The sequence below is a fragment of the Myotis yumanensis genome, unplaced genomic scaffold, assembly GCF_028538775.1.
Source record: "Myotis yumanensis isolate MYYU_CA2020_CCGP unplaced genomic scaffold, mMyoYum1.0.hap1 SCAF_10, whole genome shotgun sequence".
In the NCBI taxonomy this organism is placed as follows: Eukaryota; Metazoa; Chordata; class Mammalia; order Chiroptera; family Vespertilionidae; genus Myotis; species Myotis yumanensis.
In genome coordinates this window covers 73,464,230-73,483,446 of record NW_027223761.1, presented here as the reverse complement: position 1 = coordinate 73,483,446, position 19,217 = coordinate 73,464,230, and the positions used below count along the sequence as shown (strand labels likewise).

The 19,217-nt window shown below is 37.0% G+C and overlaps 1 protein-coding gene across 8 annotated transcripts in view; it reads left to right on the top strand.

Annotated features, from left to right (window-relative positions):
* Positions 1-13,333, top strand: part of GRIA4 (glutamate ionotropic receptor AMPA type subunit 4) — a 433,261-nt gene extending 419,928 nt beyond the window's left edge. Inside the window, exons 15-17 of one of the 8 annotated variants that reach the window (XM_070426004.1) lie at positions 3,570-3,684; positions 5,955-6,089; positions 10,868-13,333. In XM_070426004.1, the coding sequence (XP_070282105.1) occupies positions 3,570-3,684; positions 5,955-6,089; positions 10,868-11,032 (415 nt within the window). In that variant the 3' untranslated portion in view covers positions 11,033-13,333. Of the gene's footprint in view, positions 1-3,569; positions 3,685-5,954; positions 6,225-10,867 lie in introns of all 8 variants that reach the window. The other 7 variants (XM_070426006.1, XM_070426012.1, XM_070426011.1 and 4 more) reach the window with 7 other exon arrangements.
* Positions 13,334-19,217: the final 5,884 nt, after the last annotated feature.

Below are 19,217 nucleotides of genomic sequence, written 5' to 3'. Positions count from 1 at the left end.
AGCCTTTGCTGAGTGTAAATCCAAACAGAGGAGCCAACGAAAAACTGTAGGGAAAACTCACACTGAGGGATCTCAGCCCAAGCACGCAGAAATCCAGAAATCGGTGTTACCTTCCCAATACCGAATCTTGGTAGGAGAAAACGACGGGGGAACCATGGGAAGCTGTCCCCCACATGAATATGTTCCCAGGAAGAGACAATTGAGGGTTGCAATCAGGGAGAATATGTCCAGCCTTCTATACAGCAGAAAATTATGAAACCTCTGATTTAACTGGGTCATGAAACCAGTATCTGTGGGGGGAAAGAGAATTACCCACTATTTTTTCCTTCAAGGAACTTATGATTTAACATAACCAACAACTGAACTATTAGTCACTGTGGCCACTTCCAGTCACATCCCTTGGCTGCAAAATCATTAGCATCACCGTTTTGCTGCTCAACATCCCCAGAGCATGAAGTTCTGAGCAGGCACACACATCTTGGGAATAAACTAACAGGGGACCAATTTAAGAATATCATTGCAATCTCTAAAACTCATTTCCCCCTTTGATTAATCTGGTGTGGTTTAGCCTGAGCACAAACCATATGCAGAAATTTATGCCCATTCTTAGTGGTTATTTAATCCTGGTTCCAGATGGAAATTTTGGGAAATGCCTGTAATCATCCACTAAAACTTTTGACTTTTTTTCTGTTTTATACTTGCCTTTCCTTCTATGTCTATCAAAATAGGCACACTCATGGATGAGGATGTTCCTTTAAAAATCATTTTCTAAACAACAAATATTGTGTCCTTCAGGAATTAAATTAGATCACATAATACCCAGTTTTTAATTTAGCCCTTTGAAAAATACAGCCCATTCCTGACTTTAAAATAGTTTATACTTATAAATGGCCTACTTCCCTTCACCACAGCCATGGAAACCAATGCAAGAATACAGGGATTATAATAGAAAATATGAATTTATAAGTAGGCAGGAAAAGGTTGTGGTAAACAAAAACCACTAAGCCTTAGTGACTAAGGGAAGCTAACCCTTGGAGAGGGGATATCCCAGTTATGAATTACTTGCTAAGTGCCGTACATTCCACCAGTTGACCATTCAGTTTGATTAATAGTAAGTATCTTATATTCAAAATCCCAATCTTACCTCTCAAACCAGACTACTGGAGTGAATAGCAGAAGGGACAAAGAGGCAAGGGAAAAATGAAGGGGGTAGGGAAAATTAGGACTTTAAGAAGGGAGAGAGATGGCCTAAGGCAGTCTTTATCTAATCCTCAATTTTGCCTTCAACCTTCCCTTCTAGAAGAAATTTGGAAACTTCATTTTCTTTCTCTTTTCAGCATTGTCCTCCTCCTCCCATTGTACCCTATGTAAGAAGTGTAATATGGGGTAATATAATGTACCTACCCAGGTTTCAAAAGGCTTTGGCAAGCTGGCCTGGGAATCTCAAGCCTCTCATAGTGTCAATTAAAGGAAAAAGCTTGTTTCGATTCAAAATCATTTGAATGTAGCCACGTTATAGAGCACTTACTCTCAGTGGAGATCCTGGTAAATACTGTTTTACACAGATGAATGAAACGTGGCTTTTGTTTTCAAGGAGTTCACAATTCACCAACCAACCTGACATGTAGTTTTGTAACAGTCACTTCATCAAGAGAAGTGAGGGGAAAGTGTGGAGGGGGAGGGGGAGCTTGTATAGATAGCCCCTAGGTTGGGGCTAAATTAACCAAGCAACCCAGGTAACCTAACCCTCACCCCACCTCATCCCTCCTCACCCCAAATTCAGCTTTTAGTAGAAAGTGTTAAATCATGCTTATGTTAGGCTTTAATCCAAAAAACAATATTCTAGGAAGGTGGCAAATGCATATTACTTCTTAAATGGAACAATGAACCTTGTAAGATCTTATAACATTCATACAAAAATTAAATTGTATTCAGAAATCAGATAAACAAAAAGAAAAACATATTTTAGAAACATTTTTGAGAACCAACAGGACAAAACAAATGGGTTTTGGTTTAACTGTTAACCAGAATCCTCAATTAACCAGAAACCCCATTTCCTGAGTCTCCCATTGTTAATGCTTTTAATTGCACAGCTATGAAGTCAGACTATTACAAATCCGATTCCTCTGCTTCCTAGTTGTGTGAATAGACGCGTTAACCTCTCTGTGCCTTGGTTCCTCACTTATAAAATGCAGATGACAATAGTAATTAAGTATGGAAAATGCTTTTAACAATGCCTGGTACATAGTAAGTACTCCGCAATGTTTAGCTATCATTATCATTATAAATAAATTACCTAGTTTTGTAGGTAGGTTTATGGAATTCATCTACTGATAACCAGAGAAATGCAGGCTGTGTTTCTCTGAATGCACTCAACATTCCCTTGGAGAGAGGCACTAGAAGATACGGCCAGACAAAATGGTTGTGACAGCCTTAGAAATGTCAAGAATACAAGTCTCTCTCTGAATGTTTATAAAATGAAAACACACACACACACACACACACACACACACACACACACCAAAAAAAAGAAAGAAAGAACAATAACAAAAGATGCTAGGAGTTACTGCTTCCCATCCATTTTTACCCTTTATTTTGTATACACAGAGGTTAACATGTGAATGAAAACAGGAAGAATTCTTAGCTTCCTTGGAACATTGGTGATGACTGATGACTGGCCCTTTCCTCCTTGAGACTCCTTTTAAAACATTTAGTTTTGAAGGACTCCGAGATAGTAGAAAAGAAAAGTGGGATTTTACAGTACAGGAAGTTTGTTTTTTGAGCAAAATCTTGTTTACCCCTAACCTATCAGGGATTTATTGGTAAGAATTAGTAAAGTATACTACCGTCACTTCCCTTTGTACTTAAAGTAAATTAATGGGGCAGACACAACATGGATGAAAATTGCTTCTGGTGATACTATGTAAGATAAATACTAAAGTTCAGAAGGAAAACATCAGCATGGGCTTATACTTTACAATAATGATTCACATATTTGTGTTTATAAGAACATGCATGAGGTGGCCCTAGGAACAATTGAATCACCCACCTCTTTCAGTTCGGTCCTGGATGAGAGAGATGGAGGACTCCGTGTAATGATGGACACGGTAGACACCCTTCTACAGCATAAACTAAAATCTAGCTGATCATATGCACGTGAGAGATGAAACCAGGCCTATCTAGCTTCTATTTAAGTCTGCCTGTCACCTGCAGCCACTTCCATTAATTCCGGAAAGAGACAAAAAGGAGCTCTGAATTTTGAATGACTCCCATATCCGTGCGGGGAAATTAGAAATGCTCAAGAAACCCAACCCAGGCCAATAGTTTTGGATTCACAGTAATTGCATACATTTTATTTAAAAATCCTCCCTAGCAGTATGTGCCTGTTACCTAAAGCGATGGAGCAGGCCCCAGTTTTATGTCTGATTCTAAACCTGGGCCTACGGTACAAGACATAGCGCCTACTGTGGCCTCTGCTCTGTCACTTTGCCATGCGATTCTAATGTAGTTTTACTTGAATAACATAAAATAACATATATAATGTTATTTATGTTATTTTCCACGTGAAGAACTCCTGTAAACCTTGCCGTTTTGAAACTCAGTGAGGCAGGCGTCTTAGACAAGCTGAAAAACAAATGGTGGTACGATAAAGGTGAATGTGGACCCAAGGACTCTGGAAGCAAGGTCAGTCGCTGCAGTTCGGGGCCTCCTCTTGTGTTCACAAAGCAGTAAACGGGAGCAATTGTCAAAAAATAAAAAAGCATATGGACACAGTAAAAACTAAACATTTCTCTCTACACTGCCTAAATTCGAAGTTAATGTCAAATTTCAGCCACAGGGACATTCTTTCTAGAAAATTGCAACCTGCTCCCCAATACTAAGGCTTTTAAGTAAATTTAAATTAACTACAAAAATACATAAGATATTAAAAACTCCTTAGATTATTCTCAACTTACGTACCACTAATAAAAGTAGTGCTTTTGAGGTTAAGTTTTTTTTATTGTTTTGGAGGCAAAGACCATGAAATATATTATTTCAAGAAGAGATGTATTCCCAAAACAAACCAAAAAAATGGGAAATTGATCAGTAGTCATTCAGAAAAAGATTTTAAATATTATATCTTATTCAGAAGTTCAGTCTTTTGTGACTATATTGCCAACCATTCCACTTTAGTTTGAAGAGGCCCTTTTCTATTTTTGTGCTGACAGGTCAACAGAGTGAATCTTTCAATTCTATTCCATCAAAATGGTTTAAATAAATCAATGTTTATGGATGATAGCCTCAAGTTCTAAGATCTTTTGTTCATAAATTCCTTTTAAAATATTGCAGGATCCTATCATCCTGATTCTGTTGAAAATGGAAACATTTGTATTTTAATTCCAAAGGGGAAAAAATGTAACAACCTACCAGTGAATCTAATAGAATCTAATAGAATGTAGTAACAGTGCCTGAAAGCCATAGTTGAGGATTCTTAGAATCTTCTTTTATTATTTTCCTATATCTCCTTTTAGAAAGAAAAAAATAGATAGATAGATAGATAGATAGATAGATAGATAGATGATAGATAGAAGATAGATAGATGACAGAGAATTCTAAGTCTAAACAAGTGACCAGCTTAGAAAGGAGAGCCTCAATTAATTTAACAAAGAGACAAAGTAATGTTAATTGATCCCTTTCTAGGGCTTATCCCTAGGTTTTAATCACTTTTGTCTGCCTTAAAACCGGAGTGGAATGAGATAAATTTGGCCAATAATGAAATAGCTATCTCAAATCCTATGTCAAGCATAAATTCTTGAGTGATTTTTTTAAAAATGAAGTTACCCTAAACTTTTGGTTCAATCAGTTGATATCATGGCTAAGTAGACAGTGTACATAGAATATCTTTGGAATTAAACCATCTCCTTAATAAAATGATTTAAGTGTCTAAATCACATTTTGCATAAAGAATACTGCCAAGAAGATGATGGCCAAAGGGTGTCCTTCAGATAGTCTACCCAAAATACGTTTCAATTAATGTTATGTATAACGTGCATATTTACAATTTATAAAAAAGTTCTGAATTCTTGTTATAATTTTAATGTCTTTCAAGCATATGCTTGACTATATCTGCATTTATTATATATACTAAGGCTCTGGAGAATAATATGTCTAAAATAGTAATTGATGAAGCATTTTTAAGTGGAAATGAAGTCATTTTTAAATCAATAAAAATAGTTATATCAGTTTTTCCATACATAATTTATTTCTCAATTGACCATAGTAATTTGTGTATTTTTAAAAAGTTAGCTTTTCAAAAAGTCACCTGTGATATGTATACATATATATAATTATTCCTAAATAGTAGATAGAATGTAAAAGTGATACTTTGCATAAGATTTCCCACAGATGTGACTGAAAAAACAAATGTGTACCCTAACACATTATCTGTATATATTTTATAAAGTAATGATGAACAAATTGTGAAACTGATAGCTTAAAAAAAGCTTAGTTCCTTAATTAGGAAATGTGACGTAGGATTTATTCAAGAGCTATCTCAAACATTAAAAGTATGTTTTAATGGCAGGAAAACCAAAACCCCTTTCCATGTAACTGTATTTTAAACATGTCATTCTCAAACTTAATAATAAGCCCACTTCTGCCACCCTTTGCAAATATATAAATGCTTATTATGATTAAGTATAGTGGTTTTCATTGCATAGTTAATAATAATAAAATGTTTAAGATTTTATTGAATATAATTATATCCAATTTATTGGTAATCATTATAATTTCATTTCTGAGAGCTATAAGCTTTATTTTTAAATTTGTAAACCTACATCAATGATTTATACATGTAAATAATGTCGGGTTAAGTTAAGCACTTATGCTAATTAGCTGTTTGGATTTCATGTGTTCTTTTACCTTTTGGATGTGACATTTCCACACTTAACTGAAGTGTGTTTATCCTCCCACAGGACAAGACGAGTGCCTTGAGCCTGAGCAACGTAGCAGGCGTCTTCTACATTCTGGTCGGCGGACTGGGCTTGGCAATGCTGGTGGCTTTGATAGAGTTCTGTTACAAGTCCAGGGCAGAAGCGAAGAGAATGAAGGTGGCAAAGAGTGCACAGACTTTTAACCCAACTTCCTCGCAGAATACCCAGAATTTAGCAACCTATAGAGAAGGTTACAACGTATATGGAACCGAAAGTATTAAAATTTAGGGGTAGGACTTAGGGCCTACTACAGTGAGTGGGTGATGCATCCTGTAAATGCAGTGTTGTGACTGTCTGTCCCGTGGTGGTATTGCTTGCTTCTCATTAGAGCTTTATATTTTCTAAAACTTCAGTGCAAAGTGGTTTGGTTTTCTTTGGCTGCAGATGTACTGTTCGAATCTTTATGTTGCCAATAGATATCTGCATTGAGAGGGTCCGAAAGACAAAAACAAACCAGCAGAATTGCTCTGTGAAACGATCCAAACAGTATATTCTACCCAAAATTTGAGAGAAATTGGAAATTAGATCTGGGGTTTCTTTGTACATAAACTAGGCTAATCTTCTCTGGAACAAGTTTTAAAATAAGTGTTAACAAAATAAGCATAAAACCTAATTCAAATGACCAAAGCTTCGACAGCTGCCGAATAAGGTTTTCTGAGAAAAAAATATATGTAACAGCTCCAAGGCAGGGAGTCAACGCTCAACAAATTTTAGCTCCTATTCTAGTTTGTTTTACACTCGCCATATTGTGTATTTTTAAAGAGTAAAACCTAACTGTTTGCTCATCTGACAGTAGTCCTTGAGCCAGATCTTGAGGCAGGAGTCATCGGGATATTGAGCACAATTCACATTTATTACATGAAATTCAGCTTTTACGTTCACAATATCACTAAGGTGAGCAGCCATTTTAGGCAATTTAGCAGTTTCTCCATTAAAGATATCAGTAATATATGTGTTTCTTAGGAGGAACACAGTAAAAGATAAGAATTGCCATGAGTTATTATGGATTTTTTATTTCAATTGCTTTTAAGTAAGCCAGCTCAGCCCCACTTACTCATATGCTCTCATCATGCCACAATAAAAAATTGTAGGTATTCAATGTAGGTATTCAATGAAATATAGGAAATGGAGGTCATTTTTAAAGAATCTAAATGTCCACTATGTTTTTCCTCTAATGGTTGCAAGTGGTTTTAAAATAAGATCTAAAAGCCCTTGTTATTGCTCTTCCTAAAATCAGGTCTCTAAAACTCATTTTCTAAAATTATATATAATAGCCAACTGAATAGGCTGCTCATTCTGATTAAAATGATAAATGAGCCTTTAAACCCATAAGAGACATCCCATGCTTGATGTCAAAAACCTAATATAATTTTTATAGTAAGATGTATCTGAGCCCTACCAGGTTTAGCTCAGTGAATAGAGCATTGGCCCACAGACTGAAGGGTCCTGGGTTCCATTCCAGTCAAGGGCACACACCTTGGTTGCAGACTGGATGCCTGGCCCTGGTCAGAGCGCATGCAGGAGGCAACCAATCAATGTGTCTCTCACATCCATGTTTCTCTCTCTCTCTGGCTTTCCCCCTCCCTTCCACTCTCTCTAAAAATCAATGGAAAAATATCCTCAGGTGAGGATAACAAAACAAAACAAAAAAGATGTACATCTGAGATTATGCCAGGTAAATGTGCTTGACTTTAAGATTTATTTATTCATATGAAAGCTATTGAAATATTTGTATCTCAATATCTAATTGCTTTTATCTACAATCTGGAAATCAATGACTAGATATAACTACACATGGGTAAGCCCAATTTTGTGGAAAAGATTTAAGAACAAAACCCTCAGTTCACTAAGATCAGAATGTTTTCAGCACGTTTTCTAATAGCAAAACAGCAAGCTAGAATGATATCAAAAGTCTGGGCCATTATAATTCTTTCATCTTAATATTTACAGAATTGAGAAGAAATTTTCTCAAACTGAGAAAAAGAATACCTGAAAGTTTTCAGAGCCAATTATTTAGACTTCGTTCTGAGATGAATTTTATAACCAGTTTATTAAAACTGAGTTTTCTTTGGCACAGCAAAAGCATTCCAACCATCAACAAGGTCCAAAGGCAGAGAAGCAAGCAAAGAAAAAAGAATATTAGAAAATTCTAGGGCCATAGCTGGTTTGGCTCTGTGGATAGAGCATTGGCCTGTGGACTGTAGGGTTCCAGGTTCAATTTCAGTCAAGGGCATGTATCTCGGTTGCAGCCTCGGATCCCATCCCTGGTTGGGGTGCATGCGGGAGGCAACCAATAGATGTGTCTCTCTCACATGGATGCTTCTCTCTCTTTGTCTCTCACCCTCCTTTACACTCTCTAAATATAAATGGGAAAATATCCTCGGGTGAGGATTAACAAAAAAAGCAAAATGAAAATTCTAGAAAGAAATACTCATGGGTGCCAATTAATTACAAAGTTCTGGGAAGGTGTTAAAAAGAGATATAAATTCCCAGGTTATGTACATACAATTTACATGTAATAATGTTTTTAGGTCAGAACCTGGCATTGCAGTTTATCACATGAATAGCCTTTAGAGCTGGGGTTGAACTTTTAAGACAATAAATTTCATATAAAAATAAAGCATTTATATCCATATGACTTTTCAAAAGACTTAATAGAACTCAGGGTAAATGAAATGATCTGCACTTATAGAGAAGCCTTACAAGTAAGTTGTTTTTGTTACACTCCTATATTAAATGCTTTTTCCTTTCAAAAACTCTATTGGCCATAATTATGCAAATATTTGATAATTTAGATAATATTGTCCCAGAATCTCAAAAACACAACCTAAAACCTTCAATATATGGTAGGGTTCAACTTTAAAAGTGACCATCCCTCCAGGAGAATACTTACAATTAAGGTCATAACCATTAGTCACAGCAAACCAACCAGGGGCAGAACATATGGAAATTTTTAAGAAAATTTTTCAGTTTGAGCAGCCTCAGTAGGTTCACACCAAAATGAATAGAAATGACTTTTTATGGAAGAATTGAAAAATATAAATATAGGATGCTGAGAACAAAGAATGCTGAGATGTAAAGAGAAATTAAGGAGTTGACAGCGATTAAGGAGTTGACAACTAACACACTTGGTTGAATCAACTATAGAGAAGGAGAGAGTGCTCACAACCAAGTGGAATCTTTCCTGCTTTGGATGTTTTCCAAAGGCAAATGAGAAGGGAAAAGAAACAAAAATAGATTTTATGGCAAAGCCTTCTGCAAAAATTCCTTCAAAAAATCACACTGCTTGCCCGGCTGGCATGGCTCAGTGGTTGAGCATTGAGCTATGAACCAGGAGTTTACAGTTTGATTGCCTGTCAGGGCACATGCCCCGGTTGCGGGCTTGATTCCCAGTATGAGATGTGCAGGAGGCAGCCGATCAATGATTCTATCTTATCATCAATGTTTTATGTCTCTCTCACTCTCCCTTCCTCTCTGAAATAAAAAAATATATACATATTTTTTAAATCACACTGCATTTATTAACTGTATATTAGTATTTCTTTTTCAAAAAATTAAAATAAAAAACAAAACTGCTAATTTTTAAAAAATAATTATCTATTTTACTAAATATTAAATGTTGAAAGGGAATCTGAAGAAGCAAAATCAGACTTTGGTCTTGGTTTGTTTTAATTTAATGATGATTAGGGTTTCTGTAGAGATTGTATGCTGACCTCTGATTATTAAAATAAGTATTAATTTTTTAGTTGTTCACTAAAGCAGAACTATGATAATGATCTGATTTTTATCATAAATGTGTCATTCCCTAGCAATTTGACTTCAACTGATCTCCAAACCTTTTCATTATAACAGTTTTACTCCAGTTACTAATTTCATTATTTAATCAATAATTATTCAAATATTTAAATTTCATGGCAGAATAAATTCAGGATGGAATTGCCTAACAAATAAGGTTAACTTAAATTCACAATATGGAATTGAGATACAATATAAGTTATGAGAAAGTTATGATCTAAACCATAACAAATTTAGGGAATATCTTGTTTAGCTTACTTTCCTCTTGAGCTAACATTAAAATTCAGCTCTAGAAAGAATTTAAAGGCAATGAATGAACAGTAAGTAGATTTACATAATCCCACCTGCATCTCCATTGTGTAATGTTACTACCTGCTACCTAATGTGACAGAGAACAAGAACTTAATGAGGATCCAGAGACCTGACCCCATAACCTCAATCTGGGAAGCTCCCCAATGATGACCTGAAAGATGCCCTGTGCAGTGTGACCCCTTTGAGCACTTACAGCTTCTTAATGAGCCTTAGCTTCCATGTGAGGCATAGAAGGAACTTTATGTCACTAACTGTGCTGTTCTGGGTCATGTCTGTAACTGGTGTGAACGAATGCAAGTGTCTGTGACTAGGTCTGTGTTCTGAACACAGGAAGACCTGTCATGAATACTCTATGTATATAGTTTGTTTAGACGACTCATCACAATTTTAAGAGTTTAATCCTTGCAAAGGACTTTACAAATCCCTGTAAAGACAAAAAGACTCAAAGAATGGCGTAAAATCTAAAGGAGCTTCGAAGAAGGACTAGGGTGTAGAGTGCAGCAGGTTAAAAGACGTGTCCTCCCCAAATCTGCTACACAAAACCTCCTTTGGTGATTTTTTGAATGAGATCTGGAACAGGTAGGACCACAAACTCTAGGTGGATTCATTCCTCCCCACCGCTGACCTTCTCTTTCTCCTGATAACCAGTGTTCACATGACCAAAAGAATATGGGGAAAAATGCAGATGTCTACTATTGATATCTTGGTGTGTGTTGTGTCCTCACTTGGTGAAGAAGCAGACATAGTGTAACACCCCGCCTTCTCTCTGTTTCCTTCCCATGCCCCAGCTGACCTTTTCTGAAGCCATAAGAAACAAGGCCCGATTATCCATCACGGGGAGTGTGGGGGAAAACGGCCGCGTCCTGACGCCCGACTGCCCGAAGGCCGTCCACGCTGGAACTGCAATCAGACAGAGTTCAGGATTGGCTGTCATTGCATCGGACCTACCATAAAAACCAAAAAAATAATTGAGTGCCTTAATTAAACTGTGTTGGTGACCGACGGGAACGCAGCCCGGGGAACAGGCCCGCGCGGTCCTGGCTGACCCGACCCTTCGGCTGAGAGCGCCGGACATCAGCAGCAGCAGCAGCAGCAGCAGCGACGTGTGCATGAGCTCAGCTCGGGAACCCAAACTCCGATTTTCAATCAGGAAAACTCACCCCTTAGGTTTTCTCGGGATGTGGGTGGGGGGAGCTGGGACGGGCGTATTAACAGCAACAAATTTCACTCCAGTGGACTTAACTAATCAGACTTGCGAGTTAGCGCATCAACTCTGCAGCTCTTGCTCACAAAGGCCTTGGCCTTCGCAGCAAGGGATGAGATAGTTGTAGAAGTCAACCAACATGCTAACTGTCGCCCGAGCACCCATCTAATCAACCGAAGACTGTCCAGCTGAGAAAACACATCACTAAACTGTGATTTAAAAAAACAACATCATAAACACACGTGTAAATCCTGTGAGAAAAAAAAAAAATTAAAGGAAGTATTTACATTTACTTTGGAGAAAAATACTGAACCATGCTTGCTTTTTAAATGATGTAAATTCAGTAGAGGACAATACGATTCTTTTTTCTAACCATCTTAGGGAACAGTACATCGCAATAATTGATATAAATGCCATCACTGTAATAAACTCTAGAGACTTTTTTTTTAAATAAAAGTTGTTGGTCATCTTGTTTGCTGTAACCTTCACTTCGTCACAGGAATCGGTACCCACAGATTGCATTTGTCTCAATACCCGGAACAGAAACAAAAGGAAGACGACGTTAACATAAAACCATCAGTCTGCAATGTAGAACCAAGAGACTAGGGGTCACTCATGGTATCAATATTGTTTATACTCTTGTTCTGTGTACAAAATTGTGGTTTTTGTACCCACCAAAAAGAATAAAACAACAGGCATTCTTACAATATCAACAAGGTTTTTTTTCTCTTATCGTTATACAAGTTATTTGAGAAATTTTAAGATTGTAAAGTGTGGGCCATATTGGAAACTATAGCTAGCCCTTCTTATTTTTGCTTACTAAGCTAGCTTCTTTTACAGGTGGTTGCCTCGTCACCAGGTTAATGTCCAAGATGGAGTGTTTGAATTGGGAAATGAATCATTGTCAAAATAGCAACAAACCTGTAATTGTGCGTTGAAATTTTACTTGACTGTATTTTGCTGCATAAAATAATGTCTCTTTGGGCTTCTCCCCCATTCTCATTATTCCATTTAAATCATTTGAAGGCACTGATAATAGTTTGTGGTAGACTACAAATGAAGACTCAGCCCTTGTTTTCAACTGAAAATTGTGAAGAAAATTATATCCATGTTTATTTACAAATTCACCTTATGTTGTGAATGGATTAACATGGATCAAAAGAAGGTTTGAATCATTTGAAATAATAAATATGTATTATAATACAGATAAACATCACAATACTTAGAGATCACAATACTTGACAGAAAGCACAAGTTAGGATTATTTTGGAAGTCTGGCTTTGGGGGATAAGTTGAGTTTTCATAGGTGGAGAAGGTGCTAAAAGTCTTAGGGATGAACAGTGCCCCAAAGCTGTGCATGGCAATGGCTTGTTTAAGGACTGGATGCAACTGAATGGACTGGAGAGAATACAGGGGTGATATCCTGGAAAATAACGTTGGAAAATGTAAAGGATTGATTATCTTGCCTCAGCGCTCAAGACCTATCCCCCTTTCAATCTCTGTGCTGCAGTAAGAGCAATTGGTAAAAGTTCAAATTTGTTAACAACACACACACACACACACAGTTCCCTCAGGAAAAATTCCAAGCTCTTGAACAGAGCAAATGAGACCCTTTATGACCTGGTCCTTATGTATCTTTTCATGACTTCTCTCATCCCTACCCAACCTCTCCTTGCTGCAAATGAACCTCAAAAGCAGCATATGGGACACTGTATTTACTACTTCTTCAGTCTATAACTCTTTCCTATCTCCTCTCTTCCTGACTAACTTGTACTCACCCTTCAGTACTCGAATTTTACCTGCCCTGGGAAGATTTCCATCCACCATCCCCTGCCTACGAGACTGAGTTAGGTGCCCTTTTAATGTTTTTTCCCCATCAATGCACTTACCATACTGCATTGTAATTGCCTGTGTACTTGTCTGTATAACTACTAGACTGTAAGCTCCTTGAGGGCAGGGACTGTGTCTATCTTGTTCACAGTTGTATCCCCAGCACCCAGCACAGTGCCTGGCATATTGTAGGTGCTTAATAAAATATTTGTTGAATGAATGAATTGAATTGAATCTGATTAAGTGGAAACAGAAAAATACTTTTCCTCATTAACACTCCCTAGAGTGTGTATTAAGTATATGATGAGTCAAAATGAAGGCTGACGGCTGATTTCATGACCTTATCTACCTCCCTGGAAGGAGTAGTCATGAAGAAAGAAAAAGAGAGACAGACAGACAGAGAGAGAGGAAAGAAGGAAGAAAGAAAGGGAGAAAGGGAGAAAGGGAGGAAGGAAGGAAGGAAGGAAGGAAGGAAGGAAGGAAGGAAGGAAGGAAGGAAGGAAGGAAGGAAGGTGATGAATTTTCTAATCCAATGAGAAGGTATTCCATGTAATTGTACCTAACTGTGGAAAAATTTGTTCAGCTAGAAAGATTGTCACAGGCAATTAAATAACCTAAAACAGGGTTTTGTTTTGGTTTTTAGTCATACCTCTAAAGATATCTTCCAGTTAAATCTGAGTGAATTAGTGATGTAAAGTTAAGAAGTTACATTTCTTTTTTTCTTTTTTAAATATGTTTTTATTGACCTCAGAGAGGAAGGGAGAGGAAGAGAGAGATAGAAACATCAATGATGAGAATCATTGACCGGCTGCCTCCTGCATAACCCCTATTGGGGATTGAGCCCACACCCCAGGCATGTGCCCTTGACCGGAATCGAACCCGGGACCCTTCAGTCCCCAGGCCGACTCTCTGTCCACTGAGCCAAACTGGCTAGGGCAAGAAGTTACATTTCTTATAGTTTTATTTCTATATTAGTTACAGTAGTATATGCTTAATTTTCTATATTTCTTATAAAACAATTTTGCTGAAAACAAAATTTAAATTTGACTTTACTAAAAAAAAAGATATCTATCTGGACTCGACTCCAATCTGAGGAAATGCTACAAAGCTAGGAAATGTAACTTTAAAACATTTATGTTTAAGTTAAAAACATTTAAGTTAAAACATTTAGTTCCATAAAGAGCTCAATTGCTAAGCAAACAAGATTACCATCTAGTGCAGAATTTCCTGATGTACCTGGCAAAGCCAATTTTGAACTATATCAGCTAGTTAAAAGCATATAATGATCACATTTGAAAGATATAAAGAGCCTTCAGGAGAACCATTTTGCCTCACTCAATTCAATAGCTACTAATTGGAAGTGCCAGCCACACTGTTCTTGCACTTGCTTTGGTGTTGGTTCTGGCTACTCCGTGGTCTCCATACCTGTCAACTGATTCCATTTCCCTAAAGCATAGCAGATAGTAGGTGTCCAATGTATATTTGTCAATGCATAAACACAACTTTATATATTGCCAGTATCAATGAAAAAATGTTCTAATAATTTTCCCAGAGAACAGAATAATGCTAATAGGAATAAGAATAAATTAAAGTAACATCCAGGGGAGTTTCTGAAAAGACAAATCAAAATTGTGCAGATTCATTTTCCTTATTAATATGATGCTGCATCATTTCAGATAATCCAGCTGGCTAGAGTACTTAGCATTTGAAAAAACAAATGCAAATGTGATAGGTGGTGTGTTTATATATTTTCTAAGCAGCTAGTCTTTTCAAAAAAGAACTATTTTCTTTAAGAAAAGGTTTTGATAAATTATTATAGAAAAGAGATGAGATTTGGAAATTGTATCTCAAAAAACAACAGGGAACTAAGTTATTTTCCATAAACTAGAAACAACCTACTTATTTGTTTATCTTGCTTTGATTAATTTAATTTTCTTTGGGGGGAAAAATGGGCAGAGGAATGAGGAAAATTTAAAGTTAAGGTGAATGGTAACATTAAGAAAGCAGAAAGCTGGGGAAAGGGCCATAGGTTTCCCTTATGTGGCCAAAAGAATTTATAAGGACAGGGATGTTTAACGTACGATTTCCATTGTTAGGTGTGTAATGTTTGATGTATCCCTCTTCCCAGGGCCTGCATACCTCTGGGCTAAACTTTGCTACATGCCACAAACTGGTATTTGTGGTTGGATTAAAGCAGGGAATCAAGGCAAAAATTTTAAGTCCCATGTTTATGTTGACACTGAGCCAGCAATAACCTCAATAATATGTCTCCTTCTCGCAGAAATCTAGATTGGGACTTGTCCTTCCACATGGCAAAAAAAAAAAAGATTGATTTGACTTTTTTCTAGATCTGAAGCTGATGATAGGTTAAAAGGATATCCAGAATACATAACTGCTTTTAGCCACCTGTACTGATTGCAAAGTGTTCCAACAAGAAAATAAGCATAAAACATGTCATTATTTAATAACATATAAGATCATCAAGTAAATATTCTATTAAATTATAATGCCTAAATTATAATGCTTGAGTGAAGGGGTTATTTAGGAGTTTGTAATCTCGCAATTTAAAAAAACACAGAGTCTGTTTAAGTAGCAGATTACTGTGATTGCTTCCTCAGATTTCCTACATTTCACCAACACCCCTTGAAGTCCTAAATATTTAGGAATGACTGAAAACTGTGTCAGTAGAAAGTTATTTCTGACGTTGAATGGTCCTGTAGTCATTGGCAATCAATGACTCAATGTACAATTGAGTGAACTGACTGACCTCATGAATAAAGGAATGAGTGAATAAAGACCCTCTAAAGAAGTTAGTGAACCTGCCTGGTTGATAGTATGTCCTCAATAAATATTTGTAAAATGAATTTAAAAAATAAAATAAAAAATAAAGAAGTTAGTGGTCATTGCCTACATAGAAACTTCTGCCAGCTCTTTGAGCTAATTCCCTGCATAAATGTGAATTCTTTCAATGTTTTTTAAAAAAGAAGGTATTTGGAACAATTTAGGTCATATTTGCCTCCATCTAGAGATTTACCTAATCTCCCTTCAGCCACCTAAAACTGTGGCTGTGTCAAACTTATAAAATGTGGGAATTGATTAATTCCATCCACCTGAGACTTCCTCAGAGCCACAGTGCCCAACAATATTCTATGTTTAACTCTATGCATAACAAAGACTGCCAGCATCATTAATATAAGGTCACCACAGAACAGGCCAGATCTTCTGAATCTTTGGGCCTCAGACCTGCACAAGAATTTTTGAGACTTTGACTTGAGTGTCACTTGAAACTTTTAACCCTTTAGGCCTCCATCCATATCATTGTTGGTCACAGCCTCACATTGAAATCATCCTAATAATCTCTCTCTCTCATCCCACATTCTCCTCCCAATATTTTTCTGCACTTCTTATCTTTCTCCAATTATCTTCCCACTGCTTCCCTCTGTCCCTGACCTTGCCACCATTCTTCTTACTGACTTCAATATAAGGTAAGGACATTTCCAACATCCTCAACCACTCCCCAGAGCCTTGTCTAATCTCCAGATGACATCATTCTTCCTGATTATATCAGTTTATATACTATAAATTTAGGAAAAAAAGGAGTGGCATTCCTTACAATTACATCTTTGCCCCATGAATAAAAAACCCTCCTCTTTGTAACCATGCTATAAAAATGGACTGCCTACTTGTCCATTTGGTTTTCTGACTTCTGTCTTGTTGCTTTATATTTGTAAAGGACTGTGGAATTTGGCTAATTTTTTCTTTATACCCTAAGCTTTATCACCTTCAGCGACTTCAAGGTCAGTGTAGATGCTGTATTTAAGCCCTAGTCCTGCAGTTCCTTGATTCCCATTGGTCTTAGTCCCTATCTTATTAAGTCCCTCAGACCACTAAACATGTATCAGGCCATATTATTATTTACCTTGTTATCTTACTCCAGATGATGACTAAATTCTAGCCTTCCTTTCTTACCCTAATCACTGAAAAGAGTGGCCTTTAATCCCTTATTTAACCCCTCTATTTTGTTCCATCACTTCACCAAAATGTCCTTCCCAAAGTCACCATTAACATCTTTCAGCCATATGAACTAAACATTCTCAATATGAAACTAAGCCAATTAATCTTTTCATTCTTTAGTTTTTCCCCTAAGCCTGTTTCTTCCTTGACAGTCTACTTTATGTTCCTCTTTTTCTTCAACCAAAACTTACGTGTTGATATTACTCAGGATTACCTTGTGCCCCTTTCTCTTCTCATAGGACCTATTTCACCTGGTTGATTTCACCATTATTAAATGTCTGCTATCACCTATATACATTATTAACTCAAAAATATCTAACTTCTAATCTAGTCCCATATATTCAATTTTCTACTGGTCATCTCTTTCTGACTTCTCAATTGCCACATGTCAAATTCCTCATTTTTCACTCTACATCTCTACCTCTTCTTGGATTTCATGTCTCAGTGACTGGCACAACCATTTATCCAATTTCCCAAATTAGAAACATGAAAATCATTCTAAAACCCCTTTTCTCCATTATTCTCACATCCAATGAATCGACATCTTAAATTTCTTTTATCTCCCAAATATTTCTTTACTCTATTCCATGCTCTTCATCCATATTATGACTGATTTAAGTCAATGGCTCATAATTCCTCAATGTTGTCATAATTGTCTAATAGGTCTTGCTCCTTGCCTCACATATCCCTTTAGTACATTTTCTATATGTCTGCCAGAGTGATTATCCTAAAATACAAATAACTCTCCTGAGTCAGTATATAAATAGTAATTGAAGCCACTGGATCTGCTGAGCATCTAGGTAAAAAGTAGAGATCTGTAGTTTCCAAACAGTGTGCATGAGAATCACCTGAAGAACCGATTTAAAACATAGATTATTGGGCCCCATCCCAGTTTCTGATTAAGTAAGTGTGATGGTTAGTTTTGTGTTAACTTGGTTAGGAGTTTAGGAACCTCATAGTTCAGAAGTCTGACATCAAGGTGTCAGCAAGGTTACTTCCTTCTAGAAGCTGAAGGATAATCTGTTCCATGCCTCTCTCCTACTTTCTGGTCATCACTAGCAAGGGCATTCCTTTGAATACAATTGCATCACTCCAACCTGCATCTATCTCCACAAATTCTCCCGTGTGTGCCATTCCCATATCTAAATCTCTCCCTCTCATGAAGACACTAGTCATTGGATTGAGGGTCCACACTGATGCAGTAAGACCTTGATGACATCCATAAATACTATTTCCAACTAACATTACACTCAAGTACCTACCATTGGAACTTGAACATATCTTTTTAGAACAGAGTTCAACCCACAGCACATGGTTTTGGAGAGTGGAGGAGGACAGACTTAAAGAGCCACAATAAGGTTGTCAGGCAGTGTTGAGAGCCCAGAAGGGACTGAGAATTTAAAATAAAGCCAATCTGCATGGGTCTGTGAGTGAAATGGTGATCATGGAATTTGAGGTGGGGGGAAAAAAAAAGTTATGCAAAGACAAACTGTAAGGGGAATTGGACTTCAAGTCCTGAGGATGACAAACACTAGCAACAAGTTGGGAAGCTTGGGGATTACAGTCCCTGAGTTGGTGCTTGAATTTGTCATTATAGAGAGAGGTGGCTTGGTCAAGACTACTGAGACATAGTGTTTGAGATGGAAGTGGAAGAGGTGAAAGGGGTGATGAGTACACAGAACTAAGTGGCCAAAGCTTTTAACAGGACACTTCACTTGGACACCAAAATTCCCTGGGAACTTCCTAGGATTACCAATGGCAGAGATGAGTCAATGAATGTGACCAAGAACAGTAATGAAAAGAATGCAATGATTTTGGGTGTTCACTTCAAAGGTGCAAGAGTGATTTTTGTTTTTTCCAATTTTTTATTGATAGTATTACAGATATATTATCTCCTATTCCCTCCCCTCCCGCCCCCAGCCTATTTACCCCCACCCGCAGGTCTTCACTACCCTATTGCCCATATCCATGGGCTATGCATATAAGTATACAAGTTATTTGGTTTATCTCTTCTTATCCTCTCAACCCCACATCGAGGTATGTCAGTCTGTTCCATGCCTGCAAGGATTTTTTGTTTGCCTTTTTTTTTT